Here is an 18,567-nt window from a genome sequence, read left to right as displayed (position 1 = left end):
GAGAGAACAAAAGCAACATTTTGGTCAAAAAGTCATGGGCGGGATTTTGGTCAGCTGGGGCATGATGGTGTACTTACTGTATGATTGTGCTTAGACTCCCTTTGTTACAGAACGAGAACGTCTAGACGGGGACAGGAAAGTGATGCGTGTATGATTGTTACCTGTTTCTTACTCACTTACTTACTGCACTTGACGTTGTCATAAGAGGGCGTGGGAGCTTGGCAAGGGAGCTTGGCAAGGGAGTTCAAACTTCAAAGATGACGCTTTAGACTTTTGGTAACCTCGGGTATGGAGAATTATGTGTGTATGCTGGCTGAACTTGGTGTTTTGATCGAGTAATAGCCCATGCTCATGATCGAGTAATACTCGCTGCGATGATGGAGTGTTGCCGAATTGGGTGATCGAGTAATCCTCAGCTAGACCTCTGATCATGCACTTCCGCGGGGCCAACACCAACGACGATGACTTTTGATCGAGTAATGAAAACGTGTTCTGTAGTCATTCGGCCCTGGAACACGAGAACATGTGCTGACTGTAGACCCCGAATAGCCTCAGTCGACCGAGGAAAGGGTCCAAGGGATGAGAAAACGAAAACTAACGAAATCATCCGAAGCCGCACCGTTGGGAACTTACCTATCCCAAGATGGCATTACTCGATGGTTACTCGATTCAATCACCATCGGCGTAAAGGGTTCAGTGTCTGATTGGCCAGGCGGACGTCGGCAGTGTCCGATGGACCCTGAAATTCTCGTTTTCGAGGTTCGATAAGCTAAGCTTTTCTGTAAGTGGGACCTGAAAAGCCGGAACTGGGATCAGGAACTGGGATCAGGAATTGGAAACTGAGGTTTTGATCGAATAATGAAATTCGATTGTACGATGATTTCCCCGAGCCGAGAAATCTCGATAAGAGCGAGGCCATTCCCGGATTCTGGGGGTGGCTTTTCTTCTTCTTCTCTGTATCCATTAACTTGACCCAATTGTCTCGTCCTCTTTGATAAGGAAATTCTCCGATCACTCGATCTTAGCCTGTTGCTCTTATCTTGGTGCTCCCTCTCATCTGACGTTTTTTGTTTCTTATCTTTCACGTCAGGACAACCCCACCAATCCCGTGCTCAGCCCCTCCATCAGGTGTAGAGATAAGAGGGATAAGAGAACGAGTAAAGACCTCGGCGAGAAGCACGAGGACGAAACGGGATAGAAACTAGGATTCCCCGGATTTTTTGATAAGCTGTAGCTTTATCTTTTTTGCTTCGGATTGAGTTTCGTTCTCTTTCTTTTTTTTCTTCTCTTTATTCTTACCCCTGTTTGGTTCATCGACCGTTATCTCTGCCCATCATGACAACTTCAAACGCTGAGCAATACCCTGAGGGTCCTCTCTCTGTCCTTGTCTCCTCTCGGGTCGTCGTCACTCTTCCTGATGACTCTCTCGTTGTCACTCCCGCTTCCATTGTCGTCAGCCCCATCACCGGAAAGATCATCTCTGTCATCCCCGAAGTCCTCCCCTCAACAAGCTTCCCCCCTGGTACCGAGTATGTCGACCATACTCCTAAGCTTCTCCTGCCCGGTCTCGTCGACGCTCATGTTCACTTGAACGAGCCTGGTCGCACGGAGTGGGAGGGCTTTTGGACTGGTACCCGTGCTGCAGCCAGCGGTGGTGTCACTACTGTTGTTGACATGCCGCTGAATGCTATTCCTCCTACTACCACCCTTCATGGGTTTGAGGAGAAGTTGAGGGCGAGTCAAGGACAGTGCTGGGTTGATGTCGGGTTCTATGGTGGTGTTATTCCGGGTAATGCTAATGAGCTGAGACCCCTTGTCGAAGCTGGCGTTCGAGGATTTAAGGGATTCTTGATCGAGTCTGGTGTAAGTTTCTTGTTTTGTCAAGTTAAACCGCAAGCTGACATTCATCATAGGTCCCTGAGTTCCCTGCTGTATCTTCCAAGGATATCGCTCTCGCCATGGAGACTCTCAAGGACAGCCCTACCACACTCATGTTCCACGCCGAAATGATCCCTCCCATCACTCAATCCGTCGGCGATGACGTTCAGACCTCAGAACCTCCCCTGTCTCCCACCGGTGAACTCACTGCATACAAGACCTTCCTCGAATCTCGACCCCCTGCTTTCGAAACATACGCCATCGAGGAGATTCTCAGCCAAGCACACATTGCCCCCTCACTACACCTTCACATCGTTCATCTGTCCGCTACCCAGTGCATTCCTATCCTCAAGGCAGCTCGCAAGGCAGGCATCAACATCACAGCCGAGACTTGCTTCCACTATCTCGGTCTCACGGCCGAGGAGATTGAAAAGGGCGACACTCGACACAAGTGCTGTCCTCCTATTCGTGAGGGAAAGAATCGCGATGGTCTTTGGGATGAGCTCGTCGCTGAGGACTCATGTATCAAGACTGTTGTGTCGGATCACTCACCCTGCACACCTCAACTCAAGCTCCTCCCTCAACATCTCGACGCCGACCGACCTAACATCCCCCACAACGACTCCGGCATCGATGTGACACAATCCTCCGAGGTTCAGAAGGCTGAGAAGGAACGTGGTGATTTCTTCGCAGCCTGGGGCGGCATCTCTTCCGTCGGTCTTGGTCTCCCCATCCTTTACACCGCAGCCAAGAAGCGCAGCGACTTCTCCAAGACACCCAGCATCACCGACATTGTTCGTCTCTGCTGCCAAGCCACAGCCGCCCAAGTCGGTCTCTCGCATCGCAAGGGCGCTATCAGAGTGGGCATGGATGCAGATATCTGTGTCTTTGACGATGCAGACGAGTGGACATTTTCACAGGGTGATATGCGATGGAAGAACCGCTGCTCACCGTGGGAGGGCCATCAGTTCACTGGTCGTGTGAAGGAGACTTGGCTGCGTGGAACCAAGGTTTTTGAGCTTGGAGCGGCGAATTCTGGGTTTGTGGTTGGCAAGCCTTTGGGAGAGAGCATCACTGAGAAGCGAACATTGTGAAATGATTGATGACGAGATATGGCATTTTGGGCGTTCTTGGATGGGGCGGATAGAACTGTACTTTAGTATTATCTACGTCTTGGGTTTTGTGTTTTTGTTATTGAATAGCATGAGTAATGAGATTGGAGACTGATGAGATTGTGGCGTCATTGAATTGTGTTTTATGTGCATGTGAGCTTTTGATGCGTCTTGAGCGTAGCACGAAGAAACATGATTTGGAGAAATTGTGGGGTTGACGATGCATTCTGTGATTTGGTGTGAGGCATTTGGAGGTTCTACTCCGATCAATTGAAACCGATTAGTTAATTGTTTCTATTGACGGAATGAGAAGAATCGAGACCTCGATCTAGATGAGCAGTGAATAAATTTGACGAATTAAGCAGCTCCTTAACTTAGTACCTCCCCTCAGTCAATCTCACGATCTCGAGTCATGGCAATTCCTTTGCATCGTCCAATTCAACACTCTTATTAGCTACCCCGGATAACACTTTTAAACGGCTAGAGATTACCGTATCATCATGCTATACGAAATAAACCTTGCCTCGCGAAAATCGTTAAAGAGCTCGCTTAAGTCGCATCGAATATTTATTTAAAATAAAATAAAACCTCGGCTTAGGCGAAAGAGACGGTTGCATCGTTTCGTAACCGAAGTGGACGCCAAGCGCTAGAACATGTTTTCTTTAGGGCATGTTAGCGAAAGTTCTTTTTTCCTTTCAGGGATCATGGGGGAGTGATAAGCGAGGTGTAAGTGGTATTGATCATGAATGGAAGGCTAGTCTAGAGTCTACACTCTACAGTGAGATTGACTTTCGGGGGGACTGCAGTGCTTATAGTGAAAGAGTCTTGCAGCGTCATCCTCTACAACAGTAACATTGAGATATGTATAGAAGCATGTGAAATGAATTGAATTGTATTGACCTCCCTCTTTGATCCCATCCTTGCTCGGAACCGACCAACTCCGAAATGTCAACCCTCTCCACGTCAGCAACAATGCACCCTCCACCAACGCAATTCCACAAATCACACGCTTCTCCTCTCCCCTTCTCGATCAATTCTCTCGGCCTAGACCCTTGCCCCCGCAACCTCGCTTCCATTCCCCATCAAAAGACCTCACCCGACTCTAGAACAAACCCGGCGAATCACGTCTTCTTCTCGGGTATTAGCCTTGGAAGCTCGTCTATACAGACTTGACCATGAATTGCCTCTTTGGGAAGAGGACCGTTGGGTCTTATGCGGTGGGATCTCTCGTGGAGTGGTGATTGTCAGATTTCGCTTCTTGTTCCTCTTTTCGAGGCTATTTTACTGGGCGTCATACATTTAACCAGCCTGAATATTCTGGATAATAGGAACGAGCTTACGGATACTGCAGCTGCTCTTTATGCCATAATGTCCCGGGCTTGGACAAATAGATAATCTTTGGCATTCGGTCGCGCTTACGACAAAGAAACGCAGTCATGTCGCATCATGATCCCGACGTTGAAAAGATGGACAGAACCAGTTCGCCGGATCTCTCGATAGATCCTGGTATTCGCCATCTTTCTGGAGGCCATCTTTCTCTCGACGATGTTCAAGCCGTCCATGTTCAGCTTCACAACTTGGCTGTGTCAGTGGACACTGCACCCTCATGGCTTGCGCCCTCGACATACGGAGATTTGTTCTCCTCAAAGTTCAGCACCGCTCCAAATATGAAGTCGTTACTCAACGCCGTAAACGCCGATCTTCAGCCTGGAACTTTAACAGCTATTATTGGAGGTAGTGGCTCTGGAAAGACGACGCTGCTCAACACAGTCGCTGAACGGGTTCTGAGCTCAAGACTAAGTCAGGAGGGAATTGTCACGTTTAATGCGAAAGTTGGCGTTCACAATGTTCGTGCTGCATATGTTATGCAGCAGGATATCCTGCTGCCGACACTCACTGTCAGGGAAACGTTGCGATACTCAGCTGATCTACGCCTTCCGTCATCAACAACCGCTGAAGAACGCCAGAGAGTTGTTGAAGAAGTCATTCTTGAACTTGGACTAAAAGAATGCGCTGATACACGGATTGGCAACTCGCAGCATCATGGATGTTCAGGCGGTGAGAAGCGACGAACGAGTATCGGTGTTCAGCTCCTCGCCAACCCATCAGTCCTCTTCCTCGACGAGCCTACGACCGGTCTTGATGCGACAAGTGCATACCAACTTGTGCGAACGCTCAAGACGCTTGCGCAAAAGGGGCGCACCATCATAACGACCATTCATCAACCGCGCTCCGAAATCTGGGATCTTTTCGACAATCTTATTGTTCTTACGAAAGGCAGCCCTGTGTTCTCGGGCGCTATCAAAGATGCCGTTCCTTGGTTCGCAGATCTAGGTTTTCAACTTCCGCCTTTTGTTAATCCGGCTGAGTTCATCATTGATATCGCGGCTGTTGATAATCGTACGCCCGAGTTGGAACAAGAGACGTCTGCCAAGGTGGAGAGGTTGAAGGGTGCTTGGAATGAAGAGACGCAGAAGAGACATCGTCCTCTTGATACGGTTGATGTTGCTGATGGGAAGAAAAAGGATAAGAAGGCGGAGGAGCATGCGGGTTTTGTGCGACAACTCACTGTTCTTACAGACCGTACCCTCAAAGTTACATACCGTGATCCCCTCGGTATGGCAGCTACTCTCACCGAGGCTATCTTCATGGGTCTTGTCTGCGGGTACTTATTCTTCGACCTCGGCCGCGACCAAGCCGGTATTCGCTCTCGTCAAGGTGGACTATACACAGCTGCCGGTCTACAAGGCTACCTCATCCTCATCTTCGAAGTCTACCGCATGACCTTCGACATTCCCACCTTCGACCGCGAGAACTCTGAAGGATGCGTCGATGCCCTCCCATTTGTCCTCTCACGAAGAATCGCCCGAATGGTAACAGAAGATGTTGCTGCGCCTTTTCTCTTCTCGGTCATCTTTTACTTCATGGCTGGGTTTGATCGTGATGTTGAAAAGTTCTTTACCTTCTTTGCGATCACGTTGTTGAACCAGTACATTGCTGTTACGTGTGCCATGACGTGTGTTGCGACGGTTAGACACTTTGCTGGAGCGAGTGTGATTGCAAATCTGGTTTTTACACTACAAAGCATGGCTTGTGGGATGTTCATCAATGTAAACAGTCTTCCTGTCTATGTCCGATGGCTCAAATGGCTTACGTACACGGTATGTTCCCTCCCCTCCTCGCCGATATAATACTAACATCCGAAGTTCTACGTGTTTAGCGCCTACTGCGGAAACGAGTTCGAGGGGAGTTTCTATGATTGTCCCTTTGGCAACGAGTCCAACCCGCGATGTAAACAGTACACGGGCTCATACGTGATGGCATCCCTCGGCTTTCCCAAAGCCTGGACTGCCAAACCTATCCTCGTGTGCCTCGCCTTCGTTGTCTTCTTCGTGGTCCTATCAGTCATCGGACTCCATATTCTCAAAGTCGAAATGACGATTGCTCGTGCTCGTGTCTCGGATACCGATCTTTCTGCTGGAAAGGAGAAGATGACTGCACGATCTGTCGCAGACGTTCGAGCCATTGACCTGGAACTCAACCAATTCTCGCTTGCGTTGGATAAGAGAACTCAACTTGGAAAGAAGCTACCGACAAAGACGATCCTGAACCCTGTGAATGCGACGTTCAACGCTGGAGTTCTTAATGTGATCATGGGTCCTTCAGGCAGTGGAAAGACATCGCTTCTCAACTCAATGGCTCTGAGGCTACGGAATTCGGTTGGGACGAAGTATCGACCAGCTGGTCAACTCACTTTCAACGGCGCTGTTCCTTCTGATTCTGTTATTCGATCTGTTTGCTCTTATGTCTGTCAAGACGATGATGCACTGCTGCCATCGCTTACAGTTCGTGAGACACTCCGCTTCGCAGCTGGTCTTCGTTTACCCTCGTTCATGAGCAAAGAGGAGAAGAACCGCCGGGCAGAAGATGTGTTGTTGAAGATGGGTTTGAAGGATTGTGCTGATAACCTCATCGGTGGTGAACTCATCAAGGGTATCTCTGGAGGAGAGAAACGTCGTGTTTCCATCGCTGTGCAAGTCCTCACTGATCCTCGTATTCTTCTTCTGGACGAACCAACTTCTGGGTTGGATGCTTTTACCGCGAATTCTATCATGGAGGTTCTTCAAGGTCTCGCCAACGAAGGTCGAACTCTCATTCTTACCATCCATCAAGCCCGCTCCGACCTATTCAGAGAATTTGGAAACGTGTTACTTCTGGCAAGAGGTGGTTTGCAGGTTTACTCTGGTCCTGGGAAGGATATGCTTGGATATCTAGCTCGTCATGGGTATGAGTGTCCGACACATACCAACCCAGCTGACTTTGCCCTCGACATGATCACTATCGATCTTCAACAGGAAGGAAGAGAACTGGAGTCTCGAAAACGGGTTCAGAAACTGATCGATCACTGGAAAGAAGAGAGCTCTTCTACCAACGAAAAGGCAGTTGGAACCGGAGATGAAGGCATCAAAGATACCCCTGAACAACACAACAGCCAGACTACAACACACCGCCGCTCCTTCAACAAAGCCAACCTCTCAACCCCCGCCGAACTCGGCGCCCTCATCCGCAAACGCGCCCCCATCACAACATCCCTCCCCCTCCTCCTCCACCGCGCCACCATAAACACCTACCGCCAGCCCGAGCTCATCGTCGCCCGCCTCATGCAAGTAATCGGTCTAGCCCTCGTCCTCGCCCTCTTCTTCGCCCCCTTCGACAACGACTACTACTCCGTCCAGAACAGGATGGGCTTCGTGCAGGAGATTGGCGCGTTTTACTTTGTGGGCATGTTGCAGAACACGGCGATCTATCCGAATGAGAGAGATGTGTTTTACAGAGAGGATGATGATGGGGTTTATAGTGTGCATGCGTTTCTGGCGGCGTATACGATCCTGGAGGTGCCGTTTGAGATTATCAGTTGTATGATCTTTGGTGTTTTGGGTGTTATTGCTGTTGATCTCCCACGGACTGCGACGCTGTACTTTGTTTCAGTGTTTTCTTGTTTTGGGATCGTATCATGCGGTGAATCTCTGGGCATCATGTTCAACACACTCTTCGGGCACACCGGTTTCGCCGTCAACATCATGGGCGTGTTCCTCGCACTGGCCAACACCATGGCTGGCATTCTCTCCATCGACATGCCAGAGCTCTTCAAAGCGTTCAACTACCTCTCTCCCATCCGGTACGGCACGCGAGCTGTAGCGCCGTATTCACTGCGGGATATTACGTTTACGTGTAATGACGAGCAGAGATTGCAGAATGGAAAGTGTCCGATTGAGACGGGACAGCAGGTGCTGGAGTTGTATAACTTTGATGTCGATCCTGTTGTCAATGTGGCGTGTTTGGCGGCTTGTGTGGTGGTGTATAGGTTACTGGCTTGGGGGTTATTAAAGATTGCTAGGACGCATTGGAAGGGGAGGAAGAGGAGTGATGAGAGTGTGAAGGGATAGAGAGGATGACTGGTGATTAACAGCTCTGGGTCAGGAGTCGAACTAAAGGGAAAAAGGTCATGCAAGTTGATCTCAACTGATCACAAGTTATCTCAACATTGCAAAGAAATATACCCAAGACGTTTCATAACCAAGGACCGATAAAGGCGCCAGTCTCTCGGTAGTGTCCCATCTTCCATCATCCTAAACACCAACAAGCACCGACTATCTCAGTAATCCTTAGACAACTCCCTGCAAACTCGGAGGACAGAGGATCACAAACAAATGTTCCTTTCCCAAGAATCGCCTCACTTCCAAGTAATAACACGTGATATTTCCTGATGCAGAGGCGGGGAACCCGGTGTTGTGTTGGTCGTGTTCATTGCAACGGTTTAAGTTCAACCAACATGCATTTGCATATAGCTCTCACCAATCACAGCCATCGCCGAGCATCCCTGTTCACGATGAGAATCAGTCCATGGCTCAAGTACTTTAATGTCTCAACAGAAGCAATTCCTTCGTGCCAAGATCAAAATGGCTGAGTCGAACGAACAGCCTGTGGTTGTGCCGGATGAGCAGGTCAGTTAGCATACTGAGCTTTTGTAGTAGTTCTAACCATGCTGGTATAGGAGGACAATGAGTCCACGCTGGGTGAAGTATGGTAGCCAATCGATCCATGGCATGTCTCAGTTGCTAAATGCATGGCTTGTAGGACTCTGCATCTACGACAGCGAGTGTCTCCGAGTCGATCTTCAACTACCGCTGTGAAAACGGGAGAACATATCATGCATACAAAGACGGCAGTAAGTTAAGCTATCTCAGCATCCTCAGACCTTTCTCATCCAGACTCTAGAGTACGTCTTGCCGAATGACGAGAAAGAAAATGAAAGATTAGGTATGACCTGCGTTTGCACTCTGCAGTCTTCCGCTTCTGATCGTATGCCCCGTCAGATCTACAGCACAATCTGTTCCTGCTCACGTTTGGTGACAAGCTTGGTCTCGCACCGCCTTGCTACCCAGACACAAAAGTGAACCACGTCCTAGATCTCGGAACTGGGACGGGGATTTGGGCGATGGACTTTGCGGATGAACATCCTGAAGCAGAGGTACGTGCAGTCCGGAGTGTCCTTTCCATCGCTTGGAGAAGTTGACGATCTAGGTCATTGGCGTCGACCTCTCGCCGATTCAGCCAAGCTTGTGAGTTCCACATCCGATACATGGGCCCATGCCCATTTGCAGGTGGTCTAACAGCTATTGTATAGCATCCCACCCAACGTGACCTTTGAGATTGACGATATTGAAGACGAGTGGACCTACTCAAAGCCATTTGACTACATGCACAGCCGATTCATGACATCCTGCATAAGCGACTGGAAGAAATACCTCACCCAATGCTTCCAGTACATCCCCCTTTCCCACCAAACAACATCCCCTCTAACCAAATCTCAGAAACTTAACCCCCAACGGCTATCTCGAGCTTCAAGAAGCAGATCTCACCATCAAATCCGACGACGACACCGTCAAGCCCGATAACCCACTCCTCAAGTGTCTCAAGCTTCTTCAAGAGGCGTCAGAAAGGTTCGGTCGTCCGTATGTAAATATCCCAGCGCTAGTAGACGTCATGACGGAGATTGGATTCGTAGATGTCAAGATCGAGAGATTCAGATGGCCGAGCAATTCGTGGCCGAAGGATAAAAAGTTTAAGGAGCTGGGGGCTTGGTGTTATGAGAACTTCTCGAGTGGGCTTGAAGCTATCACTATGGCGGCGCTGACGAGGGGGCATGGGTGGAGTGTGGAGGATACGACGGTGTTTCTGATGGATGTGAGGAAGAGTATGGGGGATAGGAAGATCCATGCCTACTGGCCGATGTGAGTTGAACCTTCTGGGTACATTGTTACATTTCAGGACTAACCGAAGTTTGGTTACTCTATTTATGGGAGGAAGCCGTAGTGCAATAGTATGACGAGAGAGCGTTGGTGTTGCGGTACCTGACAACGTGAGGCTATGCCCAATGATGGTGCCATGCAACGTTGACTCATCTTTCTTTTTAGCCGAAGCTAAGTAATGTCAAACCATTCTTATCGGACAGTTCTTCTTGTGTGACATCGCACACGGCGTTGAAATAGACTTGGTACCTCATCATGCAGATCATGCAACCAAACCCTCTAGCACAGGGGTCATAGCGTCACGACATCTGATCAACATATTGGCGTAACCAATTATCCAGCATCTATAACATCACAATTCAAGATTAATGAAGCAGGAATCTTGAGATGAATTCCTACGTCTCAATTGATCAGCGTAACTAGTAACTAAGCCAGCGACATAAACCATAAACTCCAATGCTCAAGCATGGGCACTTAACGTTTCACCAGCAAGAACAACAGTAACTGAAGCAATGTCCAGCAACTATCCTTTTCCCAATCTGCATTTGACAGATCAAGCCAAATCAGCTCTTGCAGAACCAGAGACAGACAACAGGCTTCTCTCCCTTGTTTCCAGTCCTGGAGGAATCCCAACCAACTTCGTCCATGGTCTTGCCGATCTCATCCTTGTCATCACCAGTGAAAGAATACCCCTTGTACCACTTTCCATTCCCTCCACTGTAGAGCTCGAAGCAGATGTTCTTCTTCGCCGAGGGATTGGTGCACCCAAATCCCTTCAAGAGATCACCTAGTTTCGTCGAGGTGGGAACGTGCGAGGCGATAAAGGGAATCTGCGCGTTGGCCTGCAGCTGCCAAGGGGGGGTATCGCTCTTGAATGCGTGCACCTTGGTATGGTTCGCCGGGAAGAAGTAGTTGTACCCGGGCTCACAACCAACACCACCAGACGAGTTGGTCATCTGAGCAGCAGGCATCTTCGGATCGATCTGCGGAATGGGCTGCACCTGGCGAGGGAGGATGTTACCAGTCCCGTTGGGCTGGTGCGCATACGTCTGCTGAGTCTGAAACCCAGCAACTGGTCCCTGAGGAGGGAATCCGTAAACGGGCTGGCCATATGCAGCTGTGCCGGGATACATATAGCCGTACGCGGGGGAAGCTAGACCAAAGTTATACCCAGGACCACCAAGATGAGGAACGTACGGCTGACCCTGCGAGGGGATCGGTGCACCCATGGGCGAGTAGTTTGGCCGTGAGCCTGTAGCGTCACGACCGTTGATGGGGTTCCAACCAGACATTGTGGTTGCTCGCGAGGGGGAAGGGGAGGGGAGTCAGAGAGGTTGCCAGGTATGAACCCAGCGACGAACGTTTGGATCGAAAGATGCTTGCCAGAAGCCGGGAACTTGACCTTGGGTTGTTGGATCCCAAGTCGGTGGAATAGCGTAGGGCGGAGATTGGTTCCAATATGGAAAGACTTGTTGTGCTGGAGGTACTTGATAGTTCAAAGCTTGGTTGTGATGATACGATCGTTCTTGGTAGGAGGAGAAGATATCTGAGGAGAGTCAGGATTATGGAAAATGCAAGGCCTTATATAGAGCATTCCGGGGATGAATGTCTGTAGCAAATCTCCAAGGGATCAGTGTTTACCTGAAGAAGCTGTCTCCTCGGTGTAACTCTCCGCCACAGACTCAGTATCCCTAGACTCGTCTTCAGAGTCCGAATCGATGTCCAGTCGACCAGCAAAGATCTCAGTGCTCCAGAGGACGTTGTCTTGTCTGTCGTAGAATGCACCAACAATGATCCACGCCCAGAAAGGAGATTCTCGTGAAGCTTCAAGACGTTGGGTTATGATCAGCTTGGAAGCGGGATATGGCAGCGGGACGTCCTCAATAGTCCTACAGTGAACCGGGCTTGAGCTGGACATAAGGACGAGTCTGAAAAACGAACTGAGGAGAATGACGGACGGCTGATTGACAGGAACAAGTTGTAAGAAGATGGAGGTGTTTATTTATGTTGCTGAGGGATAGAGATCTGGGCATGATCAACTACACATCTTATCGATGAATCAGGTCCAAAGAAGAAGCAGTGCAGGCCAGACGTCGAGTTGTTGGTGAGTACATGTCGCCAATGGGCACGAGATTCATGATCTGAAGCTGATTCAGTAGTCATTAAGTCCAGCTGGCTGTTATTGTGACGTTTTGAGCGATTCGAGACATGTCGGGGTGAAAAGGGGCAAGGAAGCTGCCCGAGTCCGTCCGTGAGCTGCGGCGCAAAAAGCAGGTGAATAAGTCCGGATTCGGATTCTCAAGGCACAATGTGTCTCCAGAGGAGTTCCGTGCCCGGCAATTGCGCCTCTGGTATGTATGAATCTGCATGTGAGCCTTAACTCTGCATTCAATGGGCGACTAGAACTTGACGATAGTGCACACTGTCTGTGTGGCGTGCGCCACACATGAACTTGCCACACAATTTCGTTGATGCCTATTACACAATCACTTGACTTGGTTCGTCTTGCTTGTCAGCCTGGAAATGTCAGTGAGTGTTTGCTTGGTCGAGACAGCTGTGATTGTAGTACTTGTGCATGTAATCGACAGCACATGTTGTGAATGAACGTGGAACACCACTTGCATCGGGCGACAGTTGGTGGTAAAGGTATCCGATGAAACGCAGCTGATATGCAAAAGGGCAATGAGTCAGAGCAATTCTTTCCCACTGCGCGACACCTTCCCGAGGACAAGAAAGTTAGTAAAATTAGCAAAAGATGATGGAATGCGGCTGATGAGCTTTGCGGGAAATGCTTGGCCTCAAAGTGCTTCCCATTTTGCTGATGCTAACAAGTGGTTTGACAACCAGACCACCATTGGGACTACGCAAGAACGCATGAACTCTTTACCTCTGTATAACGAATAGCGATTGGGATGACGTAACATTTACGTTGGCGATGCCAACCATCTTCAGGCTCTGCGATACTAGACACATGACGATATTTGGTCGTGGCATGCTTACTGCTGTTGCGACAAATGCTGCCACCATCTCCGGTTTCGCAGCCTCGAGGGTCGTGTCCCTCACGAGCTCTCCACGCTCAAAAGCGGCGTGTTGACAGATGCTGCACGCATAGAGGGTATATCGGTTATCGAAGCCATTGTATCTGTTGGATGGCAGTGGGCGTCGTATATTGTTAGATGCTAGGGGAATGGAGGTTAATCTCGTGCAAGCTCTGGCTTGGATTGCTGAGGCTCATTATGGCTATAGGTGTGGGTTGGTTGAGTTGATATCTAGTAATGGTAGCGTCAAAGTGGTGTCGAGATAGAGGGGTTTAATTAGTACTGCGGATGAGGTTCACGCCCACAGAAGAAACACAGAGATTGTTACTCTCCACGGTCGAGGTCTCGCTTGGGGGGGTCCGTTGCTTGTCAAATGCTTTTGCAACAGGAGCAATGGTTTGTCGGCTTCGTAACTCCCCTAAACAATAGGCAACATATTGCTTCTTCGAAATCTGAAAGTTGACGATGTTGTTGTTGGCTGAAAATTACCATGATTGACAACAAATTTGCATTCTAAAAAGGCAACGAGGCAGGTTCCCCCCAATCTCTTGCTTCGCAGCAGTAACGCAAGCATTCCCCGCTTGCTCCTTCCGTGCGACACAAAAACAGCCAGTGGTGATGACTTTGAGCATTGAAGGCAATCAAACTTGCTTGTGACGCCAATCTTTCAAAAGCTTTGCTTATTTTTTGCAAATGGCAGGCAGTTTTGTTGACGAGAGTTGCTGGCAACGGAGCAATTTCGAGGAAGGCGTGCGGTGCAAGCATCACCCAACCAACTCAAAACAACACTCAGAAGCACATATCAATTGCACACACAATTGCCCAGGAATGGGAAAACTTCAAACAATATTATCAAACTCGCCTACGTGAAGGAAAAGAATTTGGGGGGAATGATGAATAAGCAGGCTGCAATGTCGACTATAAATTGCCCGTCTTTTTCCTCCAACTCTCTTACTTTTTCTGCATCACGGCCTCTCACCTAGGGATGGTCACCTCCGATCTGGTTCCTTCATCTCTAAGCGCAATGATGAGTCCAGAGGAGACCGCAATGTGTTCTGCCTCATATTGAACACTGCCTCGAATGATGTGATCATTCACAAGTCATGTATGGTTGACGCACCCCTTGACAGTCTGTCGGAAGCTCTGTAAGAGACTCACGCAATCCTCTGCCCGACATACAATCCAAGAGTAAGATATATTCCTAATGTTACTGTCCCTCAACTCATCAGACTTAAAATCTTCCTCTTTCGGAGTTATCATTCATATCTCGGGCAACATCTAGCCTCCGCCTGGGTTGGACTACTTGCCTGCAAGCTTTTTCATCCATCTCTCCTCCTTCAATCAATATATATGTATATATGCATGTGAGGATCTTCGCACGTCTCATATAGATAAAGGTAAGAGGATCCTGTTACTGAAAAAAGCTCGGCATGTGCTACGTTCTCACAATTTATAATACTGACAGTCTAAAAACCCCAGGAATGTGTCTCTTAGCACACCGTCAACACCAAGCACAACACGGTGAATCCTGAGACAGTCGGCCAGTCTGCCCTGAGTTTTGTGGACGGTAAGTTCACTTTGACCCCGACAAGCCATCGGCGTCTGATATCACCAACAAAGACTGGCTAGTTTCTACGGTCTGAAGTGCTGACAATGCATATAGACGGCTGTGATCATCAGCGTGGCTATTCGCTCAGGGCCTTCGTTTCCACGCCAGATTTGAAGACGCTGCAGTATGGTCAACGTACATAAGGTCCTCAAAGAACTGGATGGTGAGGCCGCAAATCTTGTTCAGATAGCCCTAGCGCCCGGTTTGACTCCCCATCAGACGCGGAAGATCCCAAGGGCACCGCGCCATTGAGTCGATTGCGCGCTCTTTGCTATCTTCCCTTGTTCTCGGGTTAACTGTACCAATCCTATCCCTTTCCCGCCTCCGGAAACGAAGAGGCCTCTGCGCTCCTAGCCAGAATTTCATGAAATCCAGCTGGCTGCACGAGATGAGCACATAGGCGCAGAATATGCAGCTGATTGTCTCTGGCTCCACAAAGGTCTTGAGCAACTGGAACGTCGAAGAACGAAGTTGGGTTAGACACCTGCTTCGTTCAAAAATCCCTTTCTCAGTTTGCTCTCAAAGGAATTCCGGGCCCAGTCACCGTCTTGGCACTTCCAGCCTAGGATAGGCTGGCAAGCCCGCTCTGCGACGCTCTGCGAAGCTAGCCAGCACATCGGTCGTGCTTTCTTGGACATGAATGGCATAATCAAGATTGTCGGCTGTTGTTACGGGTGTAAAGCCTCCATCCGCTGGGCTTCCACACACGCAACCGGACGATCCGATTCTCACTGCAATGGACTTCGCCAATTCTCCGCTTACCAAGGTCGTTGGTCCGCAGCCTAGCGTGACTTCGATACCATTACACAGGTAGTCCACCGTACTAGCATATTGTCACATGGCAAAACTAGCTGCGTCCTACTATGGAGGTCTGGCGCATACGGAGACCACTCTGTTGTCCCTTGAAGCCGGCCCTGCAGCTCTATGGTATTTCAAGAATCACAGCAGCTTGCCTTCGACATGCACCCAGAGTTGTTCCAGTCCAGCAGCTACTGCTGTGGGTGCCAATTCACTCTCCGCTACATTGAGGCCATGACCGGAGGTCAAAGCGACGATATCCACAGACTTATTGGCAGCACAAGACTCGAACACCGTGACGAGTCATGGTCCTGTTCCCGCTCAGTCGCTCGAAAGAAAACATGCCAGTCTACTCTCCTAAGTGTGTCAATCCCTGTCGTCATCTCGCTGCTTGGAGGTAGAAACTTCAGCCACATCTCCGCAGCATTGGCAGCCATTTCGACCGGCTTTTATTAGTATTCTCGGTGTGGCAGGCCACTCAGCTATGTTACGGCCGATGTGGCAAGGCACCGCGCCCAAGAGCTGGAGGAGAGCACATACATTTTCTGCTGGCATTAAGAACTGTCGCTATTGCTGGAAGGAAAGTCTTAGCTGCGAGGCAGTGCTAGCATCTTAACGTATCCCTGTCCTTTGCCCTTGGCTTCTCACTCTCTTTACGTACTTTCAAAAGCCTATTGGCCCTTTCTCGAATTTATTGGCCTCAATTACAAATGAGGGTTACATTCTATCACAACCTTATCAACCCAACTGGTTGCTTGATCAGACTATTGATTCTACGACACAGGCAAGAGCCTTTCAAACAGAAGCAATATATATATGACCAGATAATCAGATGATAACGCCGCCATCTCAGATATATTATAAAAGGCCGAGAATGACAAGTCCATTGTAATCAACAAATGGCACAATGGCGCACATAACCTGAAGGTTGCCAAGGAAAACCAAGAGGCCAAGGCCTGCGCCCAGGCCAAGGCATCTGATAACTCTATCTCCTCCGGTGATAAAGCCAACGAGAGCGATGAGGATCCATGGCTCTTCCGAGGCAACCCAGAGAAGCAGAAGCAGAAGCAGAAGCAGACTAAGTATTTCGAAGTGCACCCAATAAAAAGGAATCAGCAGCCAATCGATACGACTCCAAAACACTACATAGCGTGCAACTCTTGCATGAATCGATTTGGGAAATTTGCCCCCTGGTTTACTTCCAGTATCTCAGCGAGACTCTTACAAGGCTCATCACGAGAGCTAAAATATTGGTCAACTAGTTCCATAGATTGTCTGACCCAGGATCAGACTTTGAGGATTCGATCATGTTTCAGCCTTCAGCGACCAACGTCAGCGGCGACTGGACTGCGTTTAGGTTCGGGGAGGACGAAGAAGTCGATGAGGGTGACAAGAGGGCGACGATAACAGCACCAACGAGGAAGATGTCTCCAACTCTCCCAGCCTCTTGTTTTCTCTCGGAGGCATCACAGTCCCTGCCACTCCTTTTACAGAATACGCTGGACCTTGCTGCTCCTTCAACACTCGTAGTCTGGGAGCAACCTATGATTGCTCTTCGCAAGTCTGGGGGCCTGATTGGCCTTGATTTATATATAAAAGTGACGTTTTTAGGGCTGTGCGATGCCATTACGGATGCAAAGACTCTATCTATTGGGTTCGACGCTCGCAACTCGACTCGCAGCAAGAAACGCATACGTGGGCATAGCCAACCATGGCTAGGATCGCCCCTATGGCCAACTTGATCAATTCGACAGGCTCTCCCACCCTTGAGCCTCCCCGCCACTGAAGATGCGTGCGAAAAGCTCACGCTTTGTCTTGGTACTCTATCACATCCTCCAAACTGCCGACCTCGAGCGAATTCCATTTCTCCAATCCGAATGCTAGAAGCATCAAGTAAGCAATCTCAGCTGGTCGCGTTGGTGACTTCTTGAGTCACATGGAGCTCTGAGGGATGTGTTGGAGCATATAGGCATGCCCTTCAGTATATATGCAGACCGGTTGAAGCCCAGCGTCTGATATCACGGTTGCGAAGCCACTATTATATACGAGCTGTTTTCTGAGAAGCATCAGTCATAGATGCGGGAGCAAAATGCTGAATTCTGGGGTATGTTATGCACTCCAACAGAAGAAAACTGCTAACCGTGTCAACAGAAAATCACAAGGACTCACCCATCAATTTACACGGTAGAGGACGTATCTGCCACGGTCCTGAAGCGCGGGAAATCGAGAAGAAGAAATCTGATGCTCGCTACAATGTACTCAGTCAATCCTCTGTCTACCAAGGTTGTTGGTCTGTAGCCTCGCGTGACTTTGAGCGCGATATTATTCCAATGTGTCAAGAGAATGACAGGGGTGAGCCATCAGGCACCGCTAGGGGAAGAACTATTTAGCTACAGCTTATCACATGCAGTAAAGGCACGATGAGAGTGCAAAGGCCTTCCATAGGTCTCGCTAGATGACTTTGAGTCAAAAGTCCAGTCATCAGACCCTGATGGTGACTTGCAAATGCGGTCTGCCCGTCTCGCAGACATTCTCTATCCCTGATTTCTCGCTTCCGATGGTTTGGGGGGTCAGGACAGGGAGGTGAGGGAAGAGCGAGGTAGGGAGGATTCGAAATTACATGAACATGGCCGTTTGGGTGAAGGGAAGGATTGCGGAGCGTATAGTCGCATCCAGTCTCTGCATTACATGCACTGAAGGCATTGGACCTTACCCAATCAGACTGAAATCCTCAGCCTCAGCCTCAGACACTGTAGTAACTTCTTAGTATGCTGCTCTTGTCCTTGAGTCTTGGCAGACCATACACAATCTTGGACAAG

General features: G+C 49.3%; 5 protein-coding genes across 5 annotated transcripts; 3 read left to right on the top strand and 2 right to left on the bottom strand.

Moving 5' to 3' along the window:
- Positions 1-1,335: 1,335 nt before the first annotated feature.
- On the top strand, positions 1,336-2,972 carry FSUBG_769 (allantoinase; the record flags this gene model as incomplete). The annotated part of the gene is made up of 2 exons (XM_036686019.1): positions 1,336-1,863; positions 1,914-2,972. The coding sequence occupies 2 exons, from the start codon at positions 1,336-1,338 to the stop codon at positions 2,970-2,972; spliced, it is 1,587 nt and encodes a 528-aa protein (XP_036543785.1).
- Positions 2,973-4,426: 1,454 nt separating this feature from the next.
- On the top strand, positions 4,427-10,111 carry FSUBG_768 (ATPase; the record flags this gene model as incomplete). Its single annotated transcript, XM_036686010.1, has 11 exons — positions 4,427-6,151; positions 6,197-8,302; positions 8,924-8,995; positions 9,046-9,072; positions 9,129-9,219; positions 9,270-9,311; positions 9,368-9,522; positions 9,576-9,613; positions 9,679-9,816; positions 9,866-10,006; positions 10,060-10,111. 11 exons carry the CDS (start codon positions 4,427-4,429, stop codon positions 10,109-10,111), a joined length of 4,587 nt encoding a protein of 1,528 aa, XP_036543784.1.
- A 755-nt stretch (positions 10,112-10,866) lies between these two features.
- On the bottom strand, positions 10,867-11,595 carry FSUBG_767 (uncharacterized protein; the record flags this gene model as incomplete). Its single annotated transcript, XM_036685999.1, has 1 exon — positions 10,867-11,595. One exon carries the CDS (start codon positions 11,593-11,595, stop codon positions 10,867-10,869), a length of 729 nt encoding a protein of 242 aa, XP_036543783.1.
- Positions 11,596-11,628: 33 nt separating this feature from the next.
- Positions 11,629-12,221, bottom strand: FSUBG_766 (uncharacterized protein; the record flags this gene model as incomplete). The annotated part of the gene is made up of 2 exons (XM_036685988.1): positions 11,629-11,849; positions 11,945-12,221. 2 exons carry the CDS (start codon positions 12,219-12,221, stop codon positions 11,629-11,631), a joined length of 498 nt encoding a protein of 165 aa, XP_036543782.1.
- Positions 12,222-15,686: 3,465 nt separating this feature from the next.
- Positions 15,687-17,490, top strand: FSUBG_765 (uncharacterized protein; the record flags this gene model as incomplete). Its single annotated transcript, XM_036685977.1, has 4 exons — positions 15,687-15,723; positions 15,778-15,947; positions 16,616-16,830; positions 17,019-17,490. 4 exons carry the CDS (start codon positions 15,687-15,689, stop codon positions 17,488-17,490), a joined length of 894 nt encoding a protein of 297 aa, XP_036543781.1.
- Between the last annotated feature and the right edge of the window lie 1,077 nt (positions 17,491-18,567).

This window comes from Fusarium subglutinans, assembly GCF_013396075.1.
Source record: "Fusarium subglutinans strain NRRL 66333 chromosome Unknown NRRL66333_c0000003, whole genome shotgun sequence".
NCBI classification, from domain to species: domain Eukaryota; kingdom Fungi; phylum Ascomycota; class Sordariomycetes; order Hypocreales; family Nectriaceae; genus Fusarium; species Fusarium subglutinans.
Note: the sequence above shows the minus strand (reverse complement) of the source record. Positions and strands in the feature narration are given on the sequence as shown.